This window comes from Lampetra planeri, chromosome 9, assembly GCF_965212315.1.
Source record: "Lampetra planeri chromosome 9, kcLamPlan1.2.h2, whole genome shotgun sequence".
Lineage (NCBI taxonomy): Eukaryota > Metazoa > Chordata > Hyperoartia > Petromyzontiformes > Petromyzontidae > Lampetra > Lampetra planeri.
In genome coordinates, this window is record NC_136115.1 from 15,568,808 (window position 1) to 15,594,112 (window position 25,305).

The 25,305-nt window shown below is 44.9% G+C and overlaps 1 protein-coding gene across 1 annotated transcript in view; it reads left to right on the plus strand.

The window, feature by feature from the left end:
• CDH23 (cadherin related 23) overlaps positions 1-25,305 on the plus strand; it is a 264,190-nt gene that overhangs the window by 89,069 nt on the left and 149,816 nt on the right. Inside the window, exons 17-22 of the mRNA XM_078597759.1 lie at positions 5,827-5,932; positions 8,585-8,712; positions 22,174-22,246; positions 22,457-22,573; positions 24,665-24,777; positions 25,196-25,303. Of these exons, the coding sequence (XP_078453885.1) occupies positions 5,827-5,932; positions 8,585-8,712; positions 22,174-22,246; positions 22,457-22,573; positions 24,665-24,777; positions 25,196-25,303 (645 nt within the window). The remainder of the gene's footprint in view (positions 1-5,826; positions 5,933-8,584; positions 8,713-22,173; positions 22,247-22,456; positions 22,574-24,664; positions 24,778-25,195; positions 25,304-25,305) is intronic.

A 25,305-nucleotide genomic window follows, 5' to 3' on the forward strand; every position in this document is an offset into this window, starting at 1 on the left:
GCTAATGGTTATTGGGGAGGGGTGCGGCATGTGGAGTGACATCACCCGCGAATGGTTATTGTGGAGGGGTGCGGCATGTGGAGTGACGTCACCCGCTCATGATTATTAATGAGGGGCGGGGTGCGGCATGGGGAGTGACGTCACCCGCTCATGATTATTAATGAGGGGCGGTGTGCGGCATGGGGAGTCCATGACCTTCCTGTTCGTGAGTGTAAATTCCCACACGAGCATTAATATTAATGAAGGGAGTGGCTCTTTTGCGGTGACGTCACACACGGATGTAGCACTGTGCTGTGTAGATTAATTTTTTTACCGTCACTTTCTGTAAAGAAACGTCATATTTGAAGCGACTTTGCGTAATACATTATTTAATTCGGCTCGACCTTCCTCTGCGTGAGTGTAAAAATCCACCCACTCATGAATATTAATGAGGGGGGTGGGCCTCATGTGGAGTGACGTCACGCGTGGGACGGACAGACATTTCTGGGTGATTATAGTAGGGATTGAAGGTATGGACCCGGAGAGGAAACTGGGGCAGACCAACATTAGATGCATACAAATGTGTTAAATAAACATCATAACAGCGTTTTTAAAAAAATATTCTCATTATGAGGTAAGTTACAGACATTTATATGGTAACTTTATTTTGTATGGAGCAGGATTTGTAGGCGACCACCTTGTTAGGGGTGCGTGGGGCACGAGGGGCGGCGGCGGTGGTCTGGCCACACCACGCTGAGCCTTTGTTTCCCAGGTGTTAAACTTGACCCTGGGTGGAGCAGTGGTGCTGCGATGAGCGCACTGCACGATGCATCCGGGGCCACCTCAGTTTGATTCCCAGCCACAGCTAAGATCAGTTGGTTGGTGATTGACAATTTAACCAGCCCTGGTTCCCCTTCACAAACCCATCCACTGTTCGGGTTCCTTATGCCAGTAATCTTGGGGAGGCCTTCATCCAGCAGTGGATTGACCATAGATGATGATGATGATGACACTGATAAAATAAAACAGCCACATTTTTTAAAACCGGACCCTCCCAACGGTAAGTCCTGAGACTCAGAAAGTATTTCCAGGGTTCACAGGGAAATGATAATTACTGTATTATCATCACTATACGTACCGCTTCTAGCCCCCTTACACTGGAACAAACTTCCCCTACATGTCAAACAATCGGGCTAACTGACTATTTTTCATTCTTACCTTAACACTTATTTTGCCTCGCCTACCCCAGCTCCTAATTCCCCGACCATTACCTATATTTAACACCATAATTTCTCTTCCCAATTTCCCTACCCATTCATCACACTCACTCATTATCATCAACTACTCATTGTCACTCATCGTGCATTTCAAGCATTGTTATATCACGCAGTACCATCCTCATCAACATTATCGCACCGTTTCAATGTAAAACTGCTAATTCTCTGTTCAGCGCCTTGGTTAAGGCACTATATAAATGAGAAAGTAAGAAAATATAAGATGCAAAAAAAAATTTGGACAAACATACTCCACCCAACCCAAACCGGCTTCGCATAAACAGAGGTTACAGTTTACTGGCTTCACTGAGCTCACCGGGTTAGAAGGGATGCTCTCCGCTGCCGGGTGAAAACTCGAGAAGCCTGCATGGAGCTTAATTATAGTGCGCTGCTAACGACACCCATGCATCACCGTTCCCACTCAGGGCGCTGTAACAGGGTTGGTCAGACAGGCCAAGGAACAGTTGTAACGTTGCAAAGTATTTATGGCATTACCCGAGGAGGCAGAGCTCATTAGATGGCCATTATGTTTTCAATTTTCTCCCTCTGCATATTAGAAGAAAAAAAAACACCAAGGAAGTACTGGGGGCTGTCGAAGCCAAGAACAGAGTCATGTGCAGAAATTAATATGAGTGCCATGATGGACTGTAGCTCCCACTCAGCCCTCGTGCTTCGCCTAAAAATTTAATTACACGAGTATAATACATGCAATGTGAATTACTCTTTGTGCTTTTAACCTGCGGTTTTCACGCATAAATTTACAAGTAGAAATGTGTGACAATACCGGCTAGGTGGCACAGAAGATGCGACCTTAAAATCCTGCTTGTGGGCTCACTCGGCCCATCATACCTCCTCCAGGGTCGATAAAATGAGGACAACTTTGTTGGGAAGTCAACAGTGGTTGTCCTCTGCAAATACTCGCCCCCACCTTCTCCAAATAATATCCACAACTGGCTCAGTGCGTCACCTCAGTGCTCATTTGAGCAGAAAATCACTTTTACTGTTGACAATTTTTATGTGCGTGTGCGTGAATAAAGTAGTAGCGATAGTGTAGCGGTTAGCGTACCGCGCTACGAACCCATCCAACACCAGTGACGATTATCTGAACCAGTCCTGGGCCTCCACTTGGTAGACTCAGCCTTAAATGAGTATCCGGTGTGGTGTGTAAACATCGTCACTGGGGAGACAAAGGCGGCCGGGCGTGGTGCTGGCCACCCACCCTCTCGTGTGCTGTGCCGGCCTTCATAGGCGCTGCTACTCGCTAACAGCACTTGCCCCAACAGTCTGTTGCCGGCTACACCAGGGGAAATCGTTGTCTTGTGCTTGAATATACAAACGTACCAAGACGGGAAGGATTTTTTTTTATTGTTGTGCAAGTGATTGTAGGAGATGACTCCGTCTGCTACTCAGTAAATCATGAGCGAGCCCTGGGATCCATTTCAGTGAGACCTCTAATGTAGCACAATTAAAGAGCATCGCCATTTGGCTCGGCAACGATGAACCTCATTAAATTATGAACGGGATCTTGTTATGCCGCTACATTTTTAATAACGACCCTGGGTAATTGGCTATTAATACGCGGAGGCCAATGCCCTTTTAAACATTCAGGTAAAGCCACCTACCCCTGGCTTTGTTTGCCTTTTCCTTCTTTAAACAAACTGCAAGGGAAGCAACAACAAAACATCATCTTGGTAGAAGATTTGTACTCCAAAAGATGTATAATTGGATCTTTTGCTTAATAGGCTATAAGTATGTGTAATTAAGCCACCGTGCTGTAGGCAGGGCGAGCAATTACGGAGTTATTGATTGATCCTAAACCTCATTCTCATTTGCTCATGCAACCCTTACTCGACTCGCTGTGCTACAAGATAGTGCACTCACCGGGAAATTATTAAATTGTAAATATATGTACCTGTCCGAGAGTCCAAAAGCCGCTATATTTCTGTGACTTTTAATTGAAGTCACATCTAAGGGCACTCGGTTCTTAAGAGCATATATTGCAATAAGTGAAGAGATGTACGCTCAAATAATCCAACCTAATCGTTCTTCATAAAACATATTCTCATTAATAAAGTAATAAAGTGTAATGTGAAATATTCTTCATTTTTTCCCAATGGAATCGCAACGAGTACCGTTAGAAACGAAACCGCGTAGGCCGAGTAGAGACACGCGAGGGTTAAGCAGTGCCTGGGGAGCAGTTGCACAATCGCTGTTTTTATACACATTTAAATTCTTTAAAAACTATTCTAAAAAATGGCTAAAGTTTTCAGGTTTCCCTTCTGCCAGATGAAGCATGCATTTCAATCTCAGATTTCCATTGCTTTATATTAATGCCCAGCCCAGCATATAGACGCACATAGAGATGTAATATTAACTGCCCAGACTGGTGCACTGCACAATATGCTGTGTGGATCATCAACCTTCAAATGTAACTCAACCTGGCCCAGAAGAGAGGTGATGAGCAAGCAGACACAGCTCTGCACCCACTGTAGCATTCGCTACCCCTGCATACTCTGGAAAACAATGTCTGTACCAGCGGAGAAACATCCAATTGGATTATATAGCATCTAAATGCAATTGCATCTCGAGGCTCTGTACATAATGAGTGGACATATTTATATTGTATGGAGAGAAGCAGCCAATCACGTGCAGAGGAAGAGAGGAAGGCCTTGAGCCTGAACTTAACTACAGAGAGGGATAATTGGTTTTTTACCCTTCTATCTGGCAACAAAACTGACACCTTTTTACAAGGAGTCATGTTTGTATAGACCGCAATACCTGCAGTCATAATACAAACAAAAGAACATAACTCTGATAATGTGCACTGTCCTTGAAGTTGATTGGTCCACACCCGAGACAGCTTTCCTTAGAGCCTAGTCTCACATGGGTTGGACCAGATGACGCCAAAAGGCGCCTTTTGGACCAGATGACGCCAAAAGGCGCCTTTTGGCGTCATCTGGTCCAACCCATGTGAGACTAGGCTCTAAGGAAAGCTGTCTCGGGTGTGGACCAATCAACTTCAAGGACAGTGCACATTATCAGAGTTATGTTCTTTTGTTTGTATTATGACTGCAGGTATTGCGGTCTATACAAACATGACTCCTTGTAAAAAGGTGTCAGTTTTGTTGCCAGATAGAAGGGTAAAAAACCAATTATATTTTTACTGGCAAATGAGGTTCCCATAGTACAGAGAGGGAGTCGACAGCAGCAGCAGCACGGGCGGCCTGGGGAAGCGAGTCCCAGACCATGGGGGCATTAGAAGAGAATGAGGGACCACATGCTGAGTGGAGGTTGACTCGGAGCTTCTACAGAGAGCCTTGGTTACTGGAGCAGACAGGGCGTGGATGGGCGTAAACAGTGACGTTTTACTGCTTTGTGACGTGAGTAACTCCAGTCATGACTCCCGTCACAGGATTCATCCGCGTGCATCCAACCCCACCTCTCCAGGTGTCTTCACCCCGCTGTTCGCAACCTCTTCCCAATCCACCTCTTCATATGCCCTTCCATAAACCCGCATCTCCACACACAGAGAACTTGCCAGCCCTTTCAGGTCTCTCCCTCTGGCCCTCTCTATCCTCAAGCTCATCCTATTTATTTACAGGAGGTCGATGGGTCAATGTGCGTTTTTTTTCTTTCTCTCTAACATATGGGTTGCACTTCTCTGCAACATTTTTGATTGGGTTCAGCATCTTGTGACGTTGATATCAGTGCGAATAATGTAGGGCAAAAAAAATAATACGAGTATTTTCATCATCATCATCCATGAACAATCCATAACTGGATGAATGCCTCCCAAAGCTATTCCCATCCAATGGCAGAGCCAGGATTTTCAGGTAGGGGGGGAAACCCCTCCAGCAATGAAAAATTATAGGAGTTGTTAGCAAGTAAGGACTTGTCCCTTGCTTTTTATTCGATCGAGGGTCGAATTATTCGATCGAGGGTCGAATTCGAACCGTGTGTGACCGGCATCGTGCTCGCTGAAGGTGAATGCCTTCGGGGAAGTCGTGTACTGTGTTCGCAATTGCGCACAATTCTGTGAGTCACTTATAACTGCGCCGTTACTTTTTGCCAATTATGGACTCAGGCTAGTGTCCTATCATCTCATAGAGTGCCAGGCACATAATAATGCTACACAGTGGCAGTGGGGGTCGCAAAATGCTGATTTATTACTAATAAACCCCAATGATCCGATCGAAAGGAGGGATTTTGATCGGATCATTGGGGGGGTACGTGCCACGATACCGCCCCCCCCCCCCCACTGGCTCCGGCAGTGTTCCCATCTCTCATGACGCTGCGATGTTATGATTCACCAACCGCTGCACCTGGACTGATGTCATCAATCCTTCTCAATTCGCGTCCTTTTCGATGCGTTCTGTTCCTTGGAAAAAACATTTTTAAAATATTAAATGCAAATGCTTACTACAAAAAAATACGTACATCTTACAGTGAAGCACGTGGGCAGTCAAGTGATTGTGTGTGCATTGCGATGGAGGGACGGATGGCTTGACGATTCTCCATAGCGATGCATCCTCGCAGCACCGTTCCTAATCCTGTGGCTGGTGCGACGCGCCAGGCGACGGACGAGGACTCCCCACCAAACAACCAGATCACGTACAGCATCCTGTCCACCTCGGCCTACTCCTCCTACTTCAGCATCACCGTGTCCGGCGGCTACGGGGGTGAGTGCTCTCGCTTGTAATGGCAATGGCAGAGAGACGGTCGCGGAGTGAACGTCAGCGGCTCCGCACACATTAAACTCACATTTTGGTTAACGCGTAGGCTTTCGCAGCCAATATTATGATTTGTAAATTATCGTTAGTTTACACAACTATGTGGCCATGTTTGTGTTTTAAGACTCTACAATTACGAAATTTGGCTGTCAGAATTGGTCTTCAGCTTACTGGCGAGCTGAAATAACAACAATTGTTGTGTTAAACACTTCTGGACGTGACAAACATAATCTGTTTGGCTGCGTCGGGTGGTGGAGGGTCTTCATGCCACAAATTTGGTCGGATGGTTACACAGCCTAACCCACAATTAAATTATGAATAACATTAAAGTAATTACAAAATGATGACCAGCCCTAGGATTTGTGATCGTTTTCTCAAAATACCTAAAAGTATAATGCACACATTATCTCTGGGAAGAAAACAATAATTTAAAAAGTATTTAATTAAACAACGTATGAAATTATGACAACACATTTAACGGCAGTTCATATTTCAGGGCGAAGCAACAAGCCTTTTTGTAATTCTCATTTCAGCTTTCATAGTTAATGTAAAGACAATATCTTAAACAACGCATCTGCTAGTATGAGAGCAAAGGCCAAGTGAGGTGACACTGCACTTGCGAGTGTGCATGAACTCCGAAATCTGAGCGTGCGCCGTGGGTTTTTGACGTATTTGGCGAGACGTTGACAGATGACAGGAGTGCAAAGGTTCAAAATTAAATGAAACGGTGGCAGTCGGTGCAGGATGTGAATGTTAACAAGCTTGTCGCATGCACGCGTTTGTGTACTTGTGTCTGCACGTGCCAACACACGAATCTGCCTGACAATCTATCTTCAATGTCTCAAGGGCCATTTATGCTATTAGAATCATTTCCTTTTTTTCTCTTGCATTATTTTTCCCAATTACCTGCAAAACGGGATATAACATTCACCTGCTACGGATCAAAGATCTTTCCGGCAATGAAAATGCCCCTCATGCTCCGGAAACCACAAGAACAAATTCACATCGCAGAGAGAAAGTTTGAAATCAGGTGATTAGTCTCCCTTATTGGGCTCTCCATCAAGTGTCTAAAATATTCCCGTATAATCGGCAGTCTTTGTGGGGAAAAAAAATTTTGCACTCCATTGGGCACATTTTCAATTTAATGCTCTCACAACCGGTTAAGGCAAAATTAAGTAAAAACATCAATTCTTATAGATATAATCATTGGTCACTGGGCTGAGAACACAAAACCCACCTCGGTGCGTGCAGGATCCCCAATTAACTCCGAGTGGCAACCTGGCGCAGGAGCAAAGCCTCCGGAGCCAACGCTGGCACATCACACGACCGTTTTTGGTGTAATAATTGAGCTTTAAAATCTAACCCGGTCTTTTATCAGAGCAACCCCGATCTCAGGCCAGAGCCTTTCCGTGCAACAAAGCCGCATGAATTGCTATGCGTATGGCAGCGTGCACACCGTTGCCTAGGGGTGCCACGGTGGCGAGATGTTAACTACCTCGCCTGGTATGCGGGAGGTCGTGGGCTCGACCCTGACCCTGATGTCTGTATATTTGAAATTAGCATGTCTCTCTCACCATAGTCGCTTGGATTTTTCTCTGGGTCCTTCAGTTTTTCCCTTCACATTTAGAAACAGCATGCGGTGTAAAGTATTTGGCTGCAATACATTTCCATATGGTAAGCCACTTCATTGAGCTATAATTTTGGCCAGGTCACTTCTGAAAAAGAGCTATATAGCTCAGTGGGCCTTACCCGCTAAAATAAAAAAATAAGTTAAATAGTTTAAACCTATGGCTCAGGGAAATGAGCTGGGCTGCAGCTGCAGCTCAGGGTTCGTGCCAATGAAATACTTTTTCGTGGCAAATGTCTAAATTGTCTTCTTTTGCCAATTTTTTTATATCACTCTACTCGCAAATTACTTAATTATGAAACACACAGCAAGCTTTGCCCCCGACCGTTAAAAAACATCCGAATGAAGATTCTTGAGACTCAGAAGGGCATTCCTGGGTATACACGTATAACTATAATTTGTAATTTTGCTTATGATTAATACAACATGACTGTTGGACTGCCTTGTCACAACTCTAACAACTCTGACAAGTAAACAGAGAGATGTCTGTGTCACCTTGTAAAAAAAAAATAAGATAAATGAACATTTTCGTCCATGAGCCTTTGGGCTTTCTGGTTTCCAGCAGCAGTTGTTTCCTGCTGCCTGTTGGGACGGCAAAACAAACACTATTTTGGGTTGGCGGACTGAACAATAACATTGCCACGCATTCGGCAGTCTTTTAGGCTGGTGGTCTAGGCAAGGCTGAGAGCGTTGTACATCCAATGTGGTGGTCATATGACACGCATGCAAGGAATTATGGAAGTCGTGTCTTCCTGCTGTTTATGAGCAGCAGCAGCACACGTTTGCGTGTTGTTATCTTTAGCAGTTGACAAACTGGACCAGTTTTAACTCTCATGAGACTCATCAGTGGAGTGCGGCTAATTGAACGACACACAATTTCAACCGTTCAGCTCACGAAGCCTGATGTTCCAGCATGTGATTGCGCACATGCCTCCACGCATGTCCTCTCCCCTCCTCCCACGTGGCGTCCGCAGTCGTGACGCTGGCGCGTGCCCTGGACTATGAGAAGATCCCTGGGGGCACCATCAGCCTGACCATCATGGCACTTGACGGCGGATCGCCACCCCTCAACAGCACCGTCACTGCCATCGTGGAAGTCTTCGTACGTTTTTCCGCCTCTAAATCACCTCTTGCCTGCATTGTTATTAATCTTAGCTATTTCCATCCTACACATCTCCGGTCTGATGAGTTTCAGTCAGTTACAAAAGAAAATGTTCGAGTTGGTTTATTGTCGTCCTAAGGCAGTGCCAGACTGTCTTCCCCACAGTCACCAGGAATGGCTTGGCTGCTACATTGTACTGATGATTATTAACAAGGATGAAACCGGCATACAGTTGTCTCATGTTTCACGCTGCTGTATTAATGTATGGTCAAATAACCCCCACGAACCCTATGGCACGGAGAGGCCATCATGCAGCAGTGGACTGTGAAAGGGCTGTACGTGTAAATGAGCTGCGTGTCCTTGGCTTTTTGACAAGAATTTGCCGCTGCGTTAAATTAGATAAATAAAGGCTCTCCGAAAGTTATAGTCCAACACACAGCAATAGAACTTTCACAAGGAAGTGATGTATTGCTTAAATGAGTATTTGCAGCTGATTTTCCACTTTCCTATGGTGGAGGCGAACCTCGCCAGACGACAACTCAGAATCAGAATATATATTTATTCATACTGGAAGAATCCGATGAGCTCTTTATCAGATATCCTGTCGGGGCACGGGGTCAAGACGTTCCAACAACAAACAATGCAAACACACGATAGGAGTGCATAGTGTAGGAAAGGTAAACAAATCACTTTAAAAACATACAAAGATAACTAAACAATGTTTTTTCTTACCAGATAAAGCCCACGGAGCTATTAGCTTATTTTTCAGACTCGACCTGGCCACAAATGATGGCTCAACAAAGTGGCTTATCATGTGGAAATTTATAGCAGAAAAAAGTAACAATAATCTTACTGCTTTTGACTGCTCCATAAACTGGTATTTATTTTATTGACCCGGGAGGAATGATGGGCTCATTCCATCCCCTCATCTAGGATTTGAACTCAAAACCTTCCGATTATGAACCACTCACTCTGCCACTGAGCCATTTGGGAATTACATAGTAGCAGCATGCCTGTTGTGATATTTACGGCATGCCTGACCATAACTGTAAAGGTTTCTTCCTATTAACTCAGCCTTAAAATCGTGGACGACACAGTCACACACACCTAGATACAATTCCACTTGGACCCCCGTCTGTTAATACTCCGGTCATCCTCGCAGTGACGGCTTCTGGCTAGCCATCGAAAAAAGACAGTCACCGCATCGTGCTTTCAGATGCGCTTCTTCGGCCGTCTGGAGCGCTCTTCCTTCCGATAATATAATTAATAGGAAGCCACTGGAGATATGCACTTTTAAATAATCTAGATTGAAAAGTCATTCCTTTAGAGCTGTTTTTGTGTTTAGTTTGATGTAATTCCCCCGCACCTCCGATTAGTATAGTTGGCTACGTTCAGTGCGAAATAAGTTCAACATACATACACCTGATCCTTATGGCGGTACCCCGGGGTGCCAAATAATACAAAATGGCCGAGGCAATTAAATATCTTATTTCTGGGACACGATTTTTTCCAGGGGTGTACTTAACTCCGTGACTGGGGTACCCATCAATCCGAAATCGGTGCTACTCCGCGATGTCGAGACACCAAACATTACCATAAGAAAATCCGTTATCGGAAGATTGCCGCATCGCCAACCATCAACAGACTAAGAATGACTGCATCACGGACGTTATGCCGAGAGCCGGGGTACTATAGTGACCCAGGGGCACCGCCATAAGGTTTATTTGTACTTTAGGTCCAGATCAATTACATGTGAGGAAACCACGTGACTGCTGCACAAGTATCAGTAGCAGATATTGTTTACGTTTGCTTATGCTTGTGGAATATTTCTCTCCATTATTTTGTACATTATAATTGAATGACATTTCTGTCGCGAATACACAGTTCTCAATTCAAGCACAAAGTCATTCTTTGCATTTACAAACACAGACGTGCTTCTCCTGTCACATACACAGCGGCGTATCGTTTGTATATGTTTCGTAATGTATTTGCTTTGCTCCATCAAACAGGATCCACGACGTAAAATCAGACAACCCAGCAGCATTTGTTCAATCAGCTGTACGTCTTCTGCTACCAAACGCTGCCGAGACTCGGAAAGTCAAAACCGCTCGGGCACTTTGCCTACGTAAACAAACGCTGCTTGGAAACAATCGATCCAAAAGGCTGATGAGCTGATGAACCTAAATGTTATATTTTGGTGGTGAACCAGGCGCTCGTCTGCTTTTATTTACGTATGTTTTTTGCGAACACACGCGCACAGTTGTCATACAAATTGGACATTTCCCTGCTTCCCAAAAAACTTTTGGAAGAGGAGAGGAAGTTGCTAAGCGGGTGGCGATGTGATCAGAATTTTGGGAAATGGTGAGTGTGTGAAACACGAACCAAACAAGGAAGTCGGTTTTTTTTGTCGCCAATGAAATGTGCAGATTAAATGCAAATTATTATGCAAATCAGCAGTGCGGTTCAGCCGTAGTTAATCATCTAATTGCTTCTCTGGAAAGCGAATTCACAAAACTGAAAATAATACGTTAATCACATGCTCATTTATGAAATACGTGGCCTGTGTGCCACACTTCAGCCAGATGTTTGGAATATTGATTAGAAGAATCCAGAAGGCATTGATATGCACGAAAACTGCGCATATATATATAATGTACAGACATCGTAATGTCACCAGGCAGCTCAGCGGTAGAGCAGCTCACAATTGGAAGGTTACGAGTTCACATCCTCGTTGGGGATTCATTCCGCCCATCGTTTCTTCAGGGGTCGATAACAGTAGTTGTCCTATAGATAGACTTACCCCTGCCATATAAATATTAACTTTTATATCACTGGCTCAGGGCTGTAAAGGGGAGAAATCAATTTGAATCAATGTAAAATGTCATACTTTATAGGTTTGAAGTTTTCGTGACTGCAGGGATCCATACTCTTTGGTTCTTTCGGGAAAGTCACGTAGGTATAAAATAAATTAAATCACGACGTTTCGATTGCAACACTTGCAACACAAGCAATCATCATCATGATGATGATTGGTTGTGTTGCAAGTATACTTTATAGGTTTAAAACATTTGCTACGGTGGCCATGGCGTGGGACGTTTACGCATCTTAGGCCTCCATATGTAATTTGAGGTGGAGCGGTGACTCTAACGGTTCCCACACTGCGATGTGAACGGGGCGACTCGAGCTCAAGTCCTAGCCACAGCTCATGTGAGTGGCGAGTGATATTTGTACCGATTCAGGGTCCCCCACTTCACAAACAAGCATGGTGAAAGTTTGGTCAAACAACCACCATGACTGATGAGACAGTGTGGGGAGACAGTGTGGGGAGGCCTTCATCTAGCAGTTGATTGAGGAAGGGGCTGTATGACATTTTGGTGGCGTGTGACATATGTATGTAAGTTGAACTTTCGGCACCGTATGTAGCCAACCGTGTTAATCGGAGTTGACATTTAAATGGGGCCCGATATTTCACTTACAAGAAATGCACCTTGAAATTGGCAGCACTGTAGTGTTGCTATATATTTAAAAAAAAAAACGCTGTTCCTTTCAAAGTATCCATCGCCTGTGCATGCACCTTGGCTACGATAAGATATTCCAGCCCATTATGGTCCCATCATCCAGATGGCACATTATCATGATTCGGTGCCACTAGCGCTACCCCCCGCACCCCCAATCATTCACAATGTTGAGTATACTGCCAGCTCTGCTTTACTTGACTGGCCTTGGATGTATACCAGTGTATGTGTAACAGACGCATAATAATCAGTGAAGAACGATTTGCGGTCACATTGTGGGAGTGTACTGCATTTGCATGTAACATCTGATAGTGTAGCTAGGGCATTTTGAAAACGATTCAACCGTTGTGACAGCTTTTGCAGCGCCATTGAGTGGAACAGATAGCTGGCAATTTATCACACGAATGTTCGCGAGGTATCTGTTAACCCCGGTCTATAATTTCATTTCAGAAGAGCTCTAACACAGTGATAAAATATGCATGACTAAGATGATGCTACCGCGTGTCGAGCAGCACCCCCGAGGTGTCCCCGTGCCCAGCTGAGAGGGAATTGAATCATCTGAACTTTAAATGATCTGCCCATCAAATTTTTTAAACGCGCATTACAGTAACCGGTGCACAAGATCTTCACAAAAATGCTTTAGCCGTGTTGCATCTACCGTCGAGGAGAGGGGTTTCCCTAAGCTGTCGCCATCTCTTGCGGTCTTGCAATGCAACACTTAATCTCACTCCTGCACACGTGAGCTAATCTCGCTGCTCCATCTTGGTCCCACGCGAGTGAATCCCTCTTTTGGCTGCCATTCTGTGCTCAGTTTCATCCACCCACCACCATCCCTTCTCACGATGAGTCCAGCCTAGCTTGCTGAATTTCCTTTCCGGCATTGTGATGTCTCAAAGTTGTCTTTGTATCCTAATCCATGCGGTCCTCTGTGTCTCAGTATGATTCCAAACGTGCATCTCTTCACGCTTCTATGCACACTTTTCAGCTCTTGGTCCCTTTTTCTGTGTTCTTGTCCATGTGTAGTGACTAACTCGGAAACAGTAAGACTTGGAGGCACTTCTTTATTTAGCGAGCACCGTCGGGATAACACACCCACCCTACGTGGGTGCACACTATTATTATTAAGACCGTCTATTGTCGGCGGCACTGCTTAGTTAGAACAGTTGATAGGCTGTCTGACTAGCGGCGTCCCGGGATGGTGAAGACAGAGACGACGACGAGAAGAATGTTGGCGATGACGAGATGGTGACTACGATAGACTTGAGCAGCATGATGGGGATCCCACTTCCAGCAACAGCCCCGAGGTCCTCCACAGGGGGCCCTTTTATACTCTCAGCGTGGCCTCGCTCCGCCCCAGCCACGCCCCCTTTCTGGAACCTACTAGCAGGTTCCCGAGGCTTCACGATGGGCCCCTTCTGTGACCTTTCCCCGAGATGTCCCCCTCTCATGTCTATCATGGCCTGCTGACGTCAGTACCGCCGTACACCGCAGATCCCCTTTTTCGCCAGCAGCCAGCACTATGCCACTACAAACGTTTCTTTACCAAATGTCAAAGGAGAGTAATATTGATGATGCTGCATCGCTAGTGGTGCGCAATCACAAATAACAACACACTCAACACCATCGTCAATAACACATCGGGGCCTTACAAGGATTTCCCCCCTCTTTTTTGTCATCAGTCATAGCACGGAATGTGCACCGATTTAAAACTTTCTCTCTCTCTCATCTCTTTATTTCAACATTTTGATCCTGGCCCACCTTCTAAATTCCACTAAGCATACGCATGCTTTTGCATTGTCCAGTTGTGTCTCTACAAAAACAATTCTCTTGTTGAGAAAAACTTGTGGTGCGTGACTTATTTTGCTTACACTGTAATGATCTTGAGTCTAATTTGGCAGCCTTCATTGTTAAGTTATTCAATCGTTTCCTGTTATTAATCTCTGGTCGTTATTTTCATGACTGTGCATCGGCAAATATGATAATTTCTCTATTTATGTTCACGCCTCAATTTCTCCAATGTCACAAAAGGAAATCTCAAGCTGCTGTGAATAGTATTGCCAAACACGCATCACCTTGCTTGACTCCTCTTCTGGTTTGTATTTCATAAAAAAATTCAGGTGTGCAATATTTATCAACGGTTGAAATAATGTATATGCATTTTGTATTAAAGACTTGGTTTGTGAGAGATATTACATCATTTACAAAAACCACCTCGATATAATATTATGGATCTGACATGCAGTCTTAAAAGTTTGGAAATTCTGAGTTATGGGTCCCACCTTGGGATCCATAACTCATCCCCCCACCCATTGTGCCTCCTCAGTACAAAACGAATCACACCACAGTTGGTTTCCTATGACATCATTCTGAACCGTTATGAGAAACTGATAACGTTACGATTCTTCGAGGTAGAGAAATCCTCATTAAGGGGCTTCTCTAACCCTGGCCCATGGCAAACACCGCTGGGCAATGGCATCCTCCAAGTGTAAGTAATGGGAGACAAAAATGTTGTAATTATGAAAAATTACATTTGTAGATTAGGAATGAATATATATTGATAGATGAATAAAAACAACACACACGGTTTGAGTTAAACTATTAGTTTTAAGGTAAGTTAATTTTTATAGTCTCCAGAAGCCATGCATAATGAGAATTGATATTCATTTTGTCCTTTCAAGAATGTAATTGAGGGTAAGTTTTTACTGCTAAGGACCTTGTTTTAACCCAGCTTGAGAATATGTTTTCCCCTTTTTTGGCAACAAAACAGGTGTTAAGATATTAAAACACCAAACTGAAACCTTTTACAAGGAATCACATGTGCATTAACCAAAATACTTGTGGTCAGAATGCAAAAAAAACGTACTCTGATAATATAACCATTGTCTTTGAAACGAATTGGTCCACACCAGAGACAGCTTTCTTTCGAGCCTAGTCTCAAACGGCGTTAGACCAGAGGATGCCAAAAAAAGTAAAAAAAAAAGTCAAGTCAAAAGTCACTTTATTGTCAAGTGTGTTACATGCATGACATACAACACAGATGAAATTACAGTCCTCTCTCTTGGTCCCACGGTGCAACCAAGCAATTAAAAAATGAATCACAATTAACAGACATAAATAAACAATAAACAATCGGCGATCAACACAAGATACATAATCAAAAATGTAATAGACTTAAAATAAACAACAGTCAAGAATTATAAAATGTAAAATATTATTTAAATAAAATATTTAAAGAAATAAGATATTTAAACCGGTGTGGTAGTGCGATGTAGTGCAATGTGCAGTCCAGAGATCAGGATGTACGAGTGAATGTGTGTGTGGGGGTTGGGGTCAGGGGGCAAAGGGGGGAGGGTGGGCAGAGGGGGGGAGTGATGGTAGAGCAGGGAGGGAGTTGAGTCTCCTGACAGCCTGGTGAAAGAAACTGTCTTTGAGCCTGCTGGTCTTGGCCCGAAGACTCCGCAATCTCCTCCCTGACGGCAGCAGGCTGAAGAGGCTGTGAGATGGGTGGGTAGGATCACCTGCAATCTTGATTCTTTGCTGGTGATGCGGGTGTTATAAATGTCCAGAAGAGGGGGGAGAGAGACACCAATGATCCTCTCAGCTGCTCTCACTATGCGCTGCAGAGTCTTGCGGCAGGACACGGTGCAGGTGCGTACCACACGGTGATGCAGCTCGTCAAGATGCTCTCAACGGTGCCTCTGTAGAAGGTGTGCATGATGGGGGGCGGGGCTCCTGCTCTTCTCAGTTTGCGGAGAAAGTACAGGCGCTGTTGGGCTTTTTTGGCCAGTGATGCAGTGTTGTGACTCCACGACAGGTCTTCAGAGATGTGCACACCCAGGAACTTGGTGCATCTCACCCTCTCCACTGCAGCACCGTTGATGGTTAGCGGAGTATGCTGGGTGTGCACTCTCCTGAAGTCCACAACAATCTCCTTCGTCTTCTCAGCATTCAAGTGGAGATTGTTGTCCTTGCACCACGTGGCCAGCCTGCTCACCTCACTCCTGTAGTTTGTCTCATCCCCGTTTTTGATGGCACCCACCACAGTTGTGTCATCCGCAAACTTAATGAAGAGTTTGGAGCTGAATGATGGTGTGCAGTCGTGGGTCAGCAAAGTGAAGAGGAGGGGGCTCAGCACACATCCTTGGGGGACCCCTGTGTTCAGTGTGATGGTGCCGGAGGTGTTGCTGCCAACTCGAACTGCCTGTGGTCTCCCTGTCAGGAAGTCCAACAGCCAGTTGCACAGGGAGGTGTTGAGCCCCAGGTGGTCTAGTTTGTGGATGAGCTGCTGGGGGATGATTGTGTTGAATGCTGAGCTAAAGTCGATGAACAGCATTCTGACGTAGGAGTCTTTAGTCTCCAGATGGGTGAGAGCTGAGTGGAGGGTAGCGGAGATGGCGTCATCGGTCGAGCGGTTAAACCGATACGCAAACTGGAAAGGGTCCAGGGCGGGGGGAAGGACAGACTTGATGTGTTGTAGGACTAGCCGCTCGAAGCACTTCATAAGGATTGGAGTGAGTGCGACCGGGCGGTAGTCATTGTTGCAGGAGGGTGATGACTTCTTCGGGACCGGGATGATGGTGGTAGCTTTGAAGCACGTAGGTACAACAGCCTGTCTCAGCGAGGTGTTAAAGATGTCGGTGAAGACATCTGTGAGCTCCTCCGCACAGTCTCTCAGGACACGACCCGGAATGTTGTCAGGGCCGTACAACACAAAGACAATGCACTTTCAGAGTAATGAGAGCTTGTGGTGAGCAGCTATATCATGGGACATCCTTTTCCAGTATCAAAATATGAAAATAGGTTTCTCCCTTTTTTCAGGCAACAAAACAGGAAACCCAGCTTGTTTGTATGGTTGGGTCGCTGCTAAATTGTCAATTATTGAGTTATCTTTGTTATTTTTTATTGACTTAGCACATTCCAGAAATAAACACACCTATGGTTAAACAAATAGTTTATTTATTCACGAAACATTCAAATATTAATTAAGTATCAAAATGTTCATATGATTCCTGCATTATGATCTTGTTGAAGGATTACAGACCCGTGAGGCCGCTTAGCACAAACAGAATAATCGGCAGTAAAATCAATCCATGGGAAACTGCTCCTTCCCTCCATAATAGAGGTCTTTTTTCTGTTATATCGCGTAAATATAAATGTGTCGTTACACCCACCATCACCCGACACAGCCAATTAGTAAGGTTTTTCACGTTTACAAAACATGCCAATTCGTTACTAGTTCAGCACACGCGACAAACATTACACATTGGCTGTGTTGGGTGGTGGCGAGTCTAACAACACATATTTACGCGATTTCACCCAAAACACCTCTGTGTGGAGAATTAGGGATAATATTGGTTGCCTCCGTGTTAAACCGCTCCTTCCTTGTACATTTTATGTGTTTTCTTATTTTCTACACTCGTCATTCCATTGCTGTAGAGTTAGCAGATGCAAGGGAAATGAGGAGGATATGAAAGGGCTCGAGTGGAGAGACGTACACTCGGGGCAGAGAGGAACTCTGTCACGTCGTGGGTCGTGGGTCAGGCTTTGCAGGGGTCCTCTTCAATCAGCCAGAGCCACCTCGATAGACTTTGAACTAATTATTTGCCGTGTATTCATTCGCATTAAGTCTACCTTGCGATGATAGTCTGATGGTGCCAGAACCAATTACGTCTTCCTTTATCAGCGATGGGGCTGTTGCTGCAGAGTATAGTGTGAAGAAGGTGGTGGTGATATTTAGTTCACGCTTTCCAGTGCTCTCATCACAATGGAAAACAAAAAAACGCTCCAGAGATCGTCATCCGAAACAGGTGCAGGAAGTTGCTGCTTTGGTGCATTTCCCAACGCCACCGAGCCCCGTTGTAACGGAGATGAATGCAACATCTGCATTTTGCACTCTTCATACACACGCGCAACAGGTGTACAAAAAAGATGATGAGCCATGCCACTCGGTGGGTTTATGTGCCTAATTTAGATGTACGATTGAGTCCCATGTTAATCCACGAATAATGTGATACGCACATTTATTTAGTTAAGCAATTAGATAACTTGTTACAGATAAATGCACATATACCTATGTGCATGAAAACACATTACACTTAATCTGCTTAATACAAGCATCCAGGTAATTGCTTTTGCTCCAAAGTGAAATAGTTTCTGCCTCGAGTCGGTAATTCACAGTCTGCGCACGCACGCACATATGTTCGCGCGAGTGCATGCACTCACACGTGCGCAAGTGCTGCGTGCTTTGTGTGTGTGTTTTGTGTCTGTGTGTGTAGGGGAGCGGTGTTACAGTGGTTAGCACATGACCAATAACAGTGGCGAATATTTACACTGGCTCTGGGCCTCCCCTAGGTTGACTCAGACTTAAATAAGTACCTGGCGCGGTAAGGGAGACAGACGGCTAGCCGTGGTGTTGGTCACCCACCCCCTTGTGTGACATGCTGGCTTTAATAGGTGCTTGTTAAAAGCATTAGCCTCAACAGTTTGTTAAAGGCTGTACCGGGGGATCTTTGTCTTTGTGACCTTACAAGAAGCACCAGGGTATCTGGTGGCAGAGACTCTCCCCCCGTCCCCCCGTGTGGGGGAATAAAGGTGTTTGTTGTAGCAACGGGCACCCAAAGTGAACCACCCATTCTTATCGAACGAAAAGAACAGCGTCACCAGAAGGAACGCTGGCGAACAACTGCCGCGCGGATTTAAATGTCACCGCGATCAAATTTGCGTTCATTTTATATTATTTAGCGGGCGCTCCCTTGACACTGAGCAACCTGCCCCAGTCGTACAAGCCGGGTATATATCCCCATCCATTTACATTGTCACACTGACACGGGGCAACGTTCTGAGCATGTAAAGCAATGGTTCCTGCCACGTTCGGGATTCCCATGGACCACCGTCAGCCCTGAACATTTCTTTGCGGAGCACCCTGCGCCGTTAACAAACATATTTGTCAAGATTAAAGTGAAATCTAAATCGGAGTATCGGCAAAAATTCTGCGCACTGCCTCCCACGGCTTTGTAGGTCACAGGTTAAGAACCAGAGACGCATAGGTTTGTGTAGTTCTTTAGATATGTTTTCAACATTAGTAATATTTCAGAAAGTGGTACTTGCTCCATTATTAGATTTACAAGGAGGTGGGCTGGGTGTTGAATACTGAGCCAGAGCCACTGAGTTCCTGGGTTCAAATCCAGACAGCCACCACAGATTATAGCAGGTTCTCAGTTGTGAGTTAATGGTCTTAGCCTGGTCTCCAATGACAGCACAGAAACCATGATGTTAAAAAAAATGTTGCACTTAATTTGACAGAATGTCTGAGAAAACAAAACATTAGTTTCACTGCCACGCAATGCACATTGCTGTGCAGGGGGGGATTCGGGAAAGTGCACCCCACCCCCCACCCCAGAAAAAACCCCACAAAACATCTCAGAAGTTGTTCCGTCACATCTGCTTCCCTCAGCTGTCCTCCAAACTCCCGCACTATTCTGCAGGAGTTCCGAACGGATACTTTGTCTCATGACACGACGACGCCTGTAGCTCGATTTAGAATGCAATGGGGAAAAAGCAAAAAACATAAAACATGAAAAGGAACAAAAGGCAGGAAGGATGAATTTATGATTTGCTCTAAGCGGCTTTCCAAATGAGATTGCTTACCATGGCGGAGCACGCATCAGGGTGCCCCTCGATTGTGGCAGATGCTACGATGAGTTAATGTGATGCCACGCAATAGGCATGTCGATGCCCCTGCTTTTAAAGTATGTTGTTTTTCCGATGTTTTTAGCATGGGGCAACACTCTGCACTGTGTTAGGCTTCATGTTTGGGGGGGGAGACATCTTTTTTATATTGCTGGCATCGTGGCAATGTATCACTGATGTCATCCGGAAAGATTTTTATTTTATTTACAGCATCATAAATCCTTGCAAGCAAAATATCTGGAGTGTGCAGCAAAGCAGGGGCAGCACCCGCATAAAGGAGGCATCTGACAGATTGACCCCAGAAAGCATACTCCATTACGCTTCCTTGATTCCCCAAACATGATTGATCACTTTGAACGGTCTCTCTTGCATCGATACGAAGCCCTACAACCTCAACTTGCGCTGTGGTTCATTACCACAGAATCCGTCCGTGACTTCGGCTGTGTCTCCTGGTTACTGCTCCCTGCGCCAATAAAATAACGTGACATTTCCACAGCAGCTCCCATAGCACTTGACTCCAGACTAAAGCAGCTTTAAGTATGTTTATTTGTTTTGATACTTACATTTTAAAGGATTGTTTGGTGCATACCAATATCAATTAACATTAGTTAAATAATGTGTGCAAATGGAATACTATTTACATAGTGACTGCAAAATAGTGAAATTAGGTATAGCTCTGAGTGAACAATCTATTTCAGGGTGTGGCGACTCAAGAATTTGCCTTTTAAACAAAAGTAGCTGGCAAACATTGGTCTGATGGACTGGTAGATAGTAATTAATTACGTGTAAACTTTGTCATTTTAATTTCTGCACACAATCAAGGTGGCAGGGTAAAATTGCGGTAGCACTCGTGGCTCGCAGTGAAAAAGGAGTTTCTATATTCTACACCTGGTCTACAGAGTGAGAGTGAGTGGAGTTCGTATGATCTACCACTGTTCTGTGGAGTGATAGTGAGTGAGTAGAGTTTGTATGATCTCTCCCTGTTTTACTGAGTGGAGTTTGTATGATCTCTCCCTATTCTACAGTGAGAACGAGTGAGTGTAGTTTGTATGACCACTCCCTGTTCTACAGAGTGAGTGTGAGGGGAGTTTGTATGATCCCTCCCTGTTCTACAAAGTGAGTGGAATTTGTATGATCGCTCACTGTTTTACACAGTGAGAGTGAGTGGAGTTTTTAGGGTATCTTCCTTGTTCTACATAGTGAGGGGAGTTTGTATAATCTCTTCCTGTTCTACAGAGTGACAGTGAGTGGAGTTTGTATGATCTCCCCCCATTTTACAGAGTGAGTGAGTGGAGTTTGTATGATCTCCCCCTGTTCTACAGAGTGAGTGAGTGGAGTTTGTATGATCTCCCCCTGTTCTACAGAGTGAGTGAGTGGAGTTTGTATGATCTCCCCCCATTCTACAGAGTAAGTGAGTGGAGTTTGTATGATCTCCCCCTATTTTACAGAGTGAGTGAGTGGAGTTTGTATGATCTCCCCCTGTTCTACAGAGTGAGTGAATGGAGTTTGTATGATCTGTCCCCGTGCTACAGAGTGAGTGAGTGTAGTTTGTATGATCTCCCCCTGTTCTACAAAGTGAGTGAGTGGAGTTTGTATGATCTGTCCCCGTGCTACAGAGTGAGTGAGTGTAGTTTGTATGATCTCCCCCTGTTCTACAGAGTGGGTGAGTGGAGTTTGTATGATCTCCCCCTGTTCTGCATTGGGGTTTCCTTTAGGTTCTCTTCCATCCTCCCAAACATCACAGTGCTGAAACGTTTCCTGCACATTACTCAATGTGGATTACACAAAGCAGGATTTCCCTCTCATGTGAACAATTGGCAGGACCCTCATGAGAAATAACCTTGAGACTCAGCCAGGCTTTCCTGGGTAAATGAGCGTCAATCTCAAGCATGATGCCGACATCAGTGTGCCGACTGTGTGCCACGTGTGATGGATTTTGAAAAGGACAAAGTACACGGGAATATTATTCAATGACATTGACACTTGATAAGAAACATTGACACTTTTTAAGAGGAGTGAGACGTAATAATTATTGGTAAACAAGCATAATAATAACAACAATCCACCACGACATTGCATTGTATGTTTTGTCAGTAATCTTCCTGCCTGTCCTTTCTCTGTGGCCTGAAGAAGAGCCACTACCTTAAACATCAATTATTTGAAGTTTTTTCTGCTTTTGGCAGTGGTAAAGACAATGGTCAAATAATATTTCAGCCAAGAATGCTAGCGTGTTCATTGTGATTTGTTTCAATCGCAGGATGAAAATGACAACAGCCCCATTTTTGACCGGAATTCCTACAGCATCGCTATTCCAGAAAATATTTTGGCGGGTAAGATGAGAATCTTTTCTGAAACAACATTATTTTTTAAAAGATTCGAACACTTGAAACATTGCCTGCTTTGCCAAGGGATTGCTGTATTAGTAACATCAGAAGTTGAAATTAAAACTTTTTTTCAAATAAATGTTAAATTAATTTATGCTATGCATTTCGTTGTTCAAAGGTCATCATTGCTGCATTGAGTTTTGTCCTTCCCTGCAGGTGCCACGGTGCTGTACGTGAATGCCACAGATGGCGACCAATCGCCAGAGTACGGTCAGCTGTCTCTCATCTACTCTCTGGAGGGCTCCACACAGTTCCGCATCAACGCTCGCTCTGGTCAGTAGGAGGTCGCTCGTTCGCACGCATCCAAACATGTCACCAGTTGAGCGACGAGAGTAAAACCTTACACTCATGGTGCATGCATCGAATAGAGCACGTAAGGATATACGAATTACGGTTTATACAAATTACATGCAAATGTTGGCTTCAGGCTCAAAACCAAGCGAGTTCCTGTGATACTCGTTGTATCGACCCCAGAGGAATGATGAGCTGAGTCGAACCCAAACAGGATTTGAACTCACAACCTTCCAACTTTGAGCCCTTCGCTTTGCCGCTGAGCCACCTTGGATGGCTTCAGGTTAAGAAGTGAATGCGTCAGAGCAACGGGATGGCACTCGTGAGACGAAGAAGGGGCTGACGCTTGGATTGAATCCTGGATCCAAATTGTGGAAGGGGTGAGTCATTACTTGCCCAAAGTGATCAGGGACTGCTTGTGCACATGAATGCCCCTGAATCACAAGGTAGTGACGACTGCCACACTGTAATGAGGATTCCTGAAGCCGGCGTATAGAGATGCTCACTGTCCTGCTGCTGTATAAAATAACGTGTCCATGATTTGACTGTTTTGAGTTGATGGTCTCGAGCAAGGCTGTGTTTCTTACATACGCAGGTTGGCAATGCCACGTGACATGCAAGGCATTCTGGGAGGATTGAGCCTTTGCTCACAATCACTAATTCTTTAGAACTTATTTTTGTGTTTAGTTTGTTTCTCTTTCCCCACACCTTCGATTAGCATGATTGGCTAGGTACGGTGTGAAAGAAATTCAACATACATACATCACACCCTTTGTGACCTGGATATCACCTTTTGAATGTAATATTATTAATCATACTTGTTTCCAAGTATGATTAATATGAGTGTCGTTCACTCCGTGGCGACTCGCAGCGCCGCGTCCTCGGTGACTGCTCCTCACACTTGCGCTGTCTGAGCTCCCGGTCTCATCCTCTGGCATGGCAGCACCATCACCGAACGGGGCCCAGCTGGTGCTGCCCATTTCCCATCAAGAGTTGAACGTCCGGTTGACTTCTCATTTAAATTTTACAAAAATTTAGTTTTTTTTATTGCTGAGCTGCTGCATTATTTATGAAATTATCTTTGAATAACAAATTTTACGGAAACCCTTGAACAATTTCCATGTACAAATCTACCACTCGGTTTTGGCTGTTACATTTTTTTCTATAATGTTGGGTCCTCATGCTCACATAGATGTTATAGCTTAAAATGTGAACTATTTGTCTGTCTGGGTTCTGAAGACCTCGAGGCTAGCCATACCTTTGCTGGAATCGTCAACGAGCTTAAACCATTACGCGAAGTCTGATCATCCTCGCAGCAGTGGCTTTATAGTTAACCATGGAACAAAGATGGTCATTGCATCGCTCATTTTCAGATGCACTGCTTCTGCGGCCGTCTGGAACGCTCTTCCTTCCGATATTAGGACGCCACTGAAGCTATGCACTTTTAAATCATCTGGATTGAAAACTAATGTCATTAGAACTGCTTTTGTTTTTAGTTTGTTGTCCTTCCCCCACACCTCTGATTAGCATGGTTGACAACGTATGGTGCAAAAGAAGTCCAGCACACATACGCACATGGACATTCGTGGTCACAGTTTTGACTCGAGAATTAATTGCTTTTTGTCTCGTTTGTATTGTTTTTCATTTGTTCTGTCTCAGTTGTAAAATATTTTGTTTAATACCCTAAATGTAACATTACCATAATTTACATATACAATTAAATATGCAAAGATAATATACATAATCACTTTCTAAAACCACCATGCTCTGCACGCATCATGAGCCCCCGCAACACGGAAACTGCTTACCAAGTTCCCATTGTGGTATAAATCCAGTTTAATCAATGACTCAATGAGCTGTTACACCCTCAGTAATTAGCCCGCACAAAGTGTCCTGGGAAAAATGAAATCTAATTAGAGAAAATTACTAAGCCATATGTGAAACTGGAAAACAGTTGCCACTATTGCTGACTGACTGCGCTGCTGCCGTGTGAAGAGTCGATGTGCCCCAAGCGGCATGACGACTGCGGGTCCGCGCTCGCCCACCGGGGCCGTCGTGCGTGTGTCCCCACAGGAGACGTCACGAGCACCACGCTGCTGGACCGCGAGGCGGTGTCGCAGTACATCCTGATCGTGCGGGCGGTGGACGGAGGGGATGGAAACGACCAGAAGACCGGCATCGCCACCGTACGTCCGCGGTGGCAGAGCGGGGTCGCGCTGGCTCGCCGTACAATGGGGGCTTCTCACCGGGCGTTGGGCTGTGGCACGCTTCGGTCGTTTGCCAGTTCATCAAAGCTGAGAGATTGGTAGAGCGTTCCATTGGCCCAATTTCAGAAATGCTTTCACTCGGAAAATTCCCAGTTATTATATCCTCTATCTACAGTGTATGCCTTGGAAAATTACATAAAACGTACAGCCCAGTCACAGAAAATAACCACACCCAGCTCCAGTACAGCAAAACATCAGCTGGGAGGATGGGCCTGCTCTTACAACTGTTCCAATCGCACATGCATCACACGTTTATGGGTGTTGGAAAAATTAGGCTGTGTGCCTTTCATAAATTCAATGCTGTGTGTTCCATAACTTGGCTAACCCGGTATGGCAGGTGAACATCACACTGCTGGACGTGAACGACAACGATCCCGCGTGGAGAGACCTGCCCTACGCCGTCACCATCGTGGAGAATACACCGGGCGGCACCGACATCTTCACGGT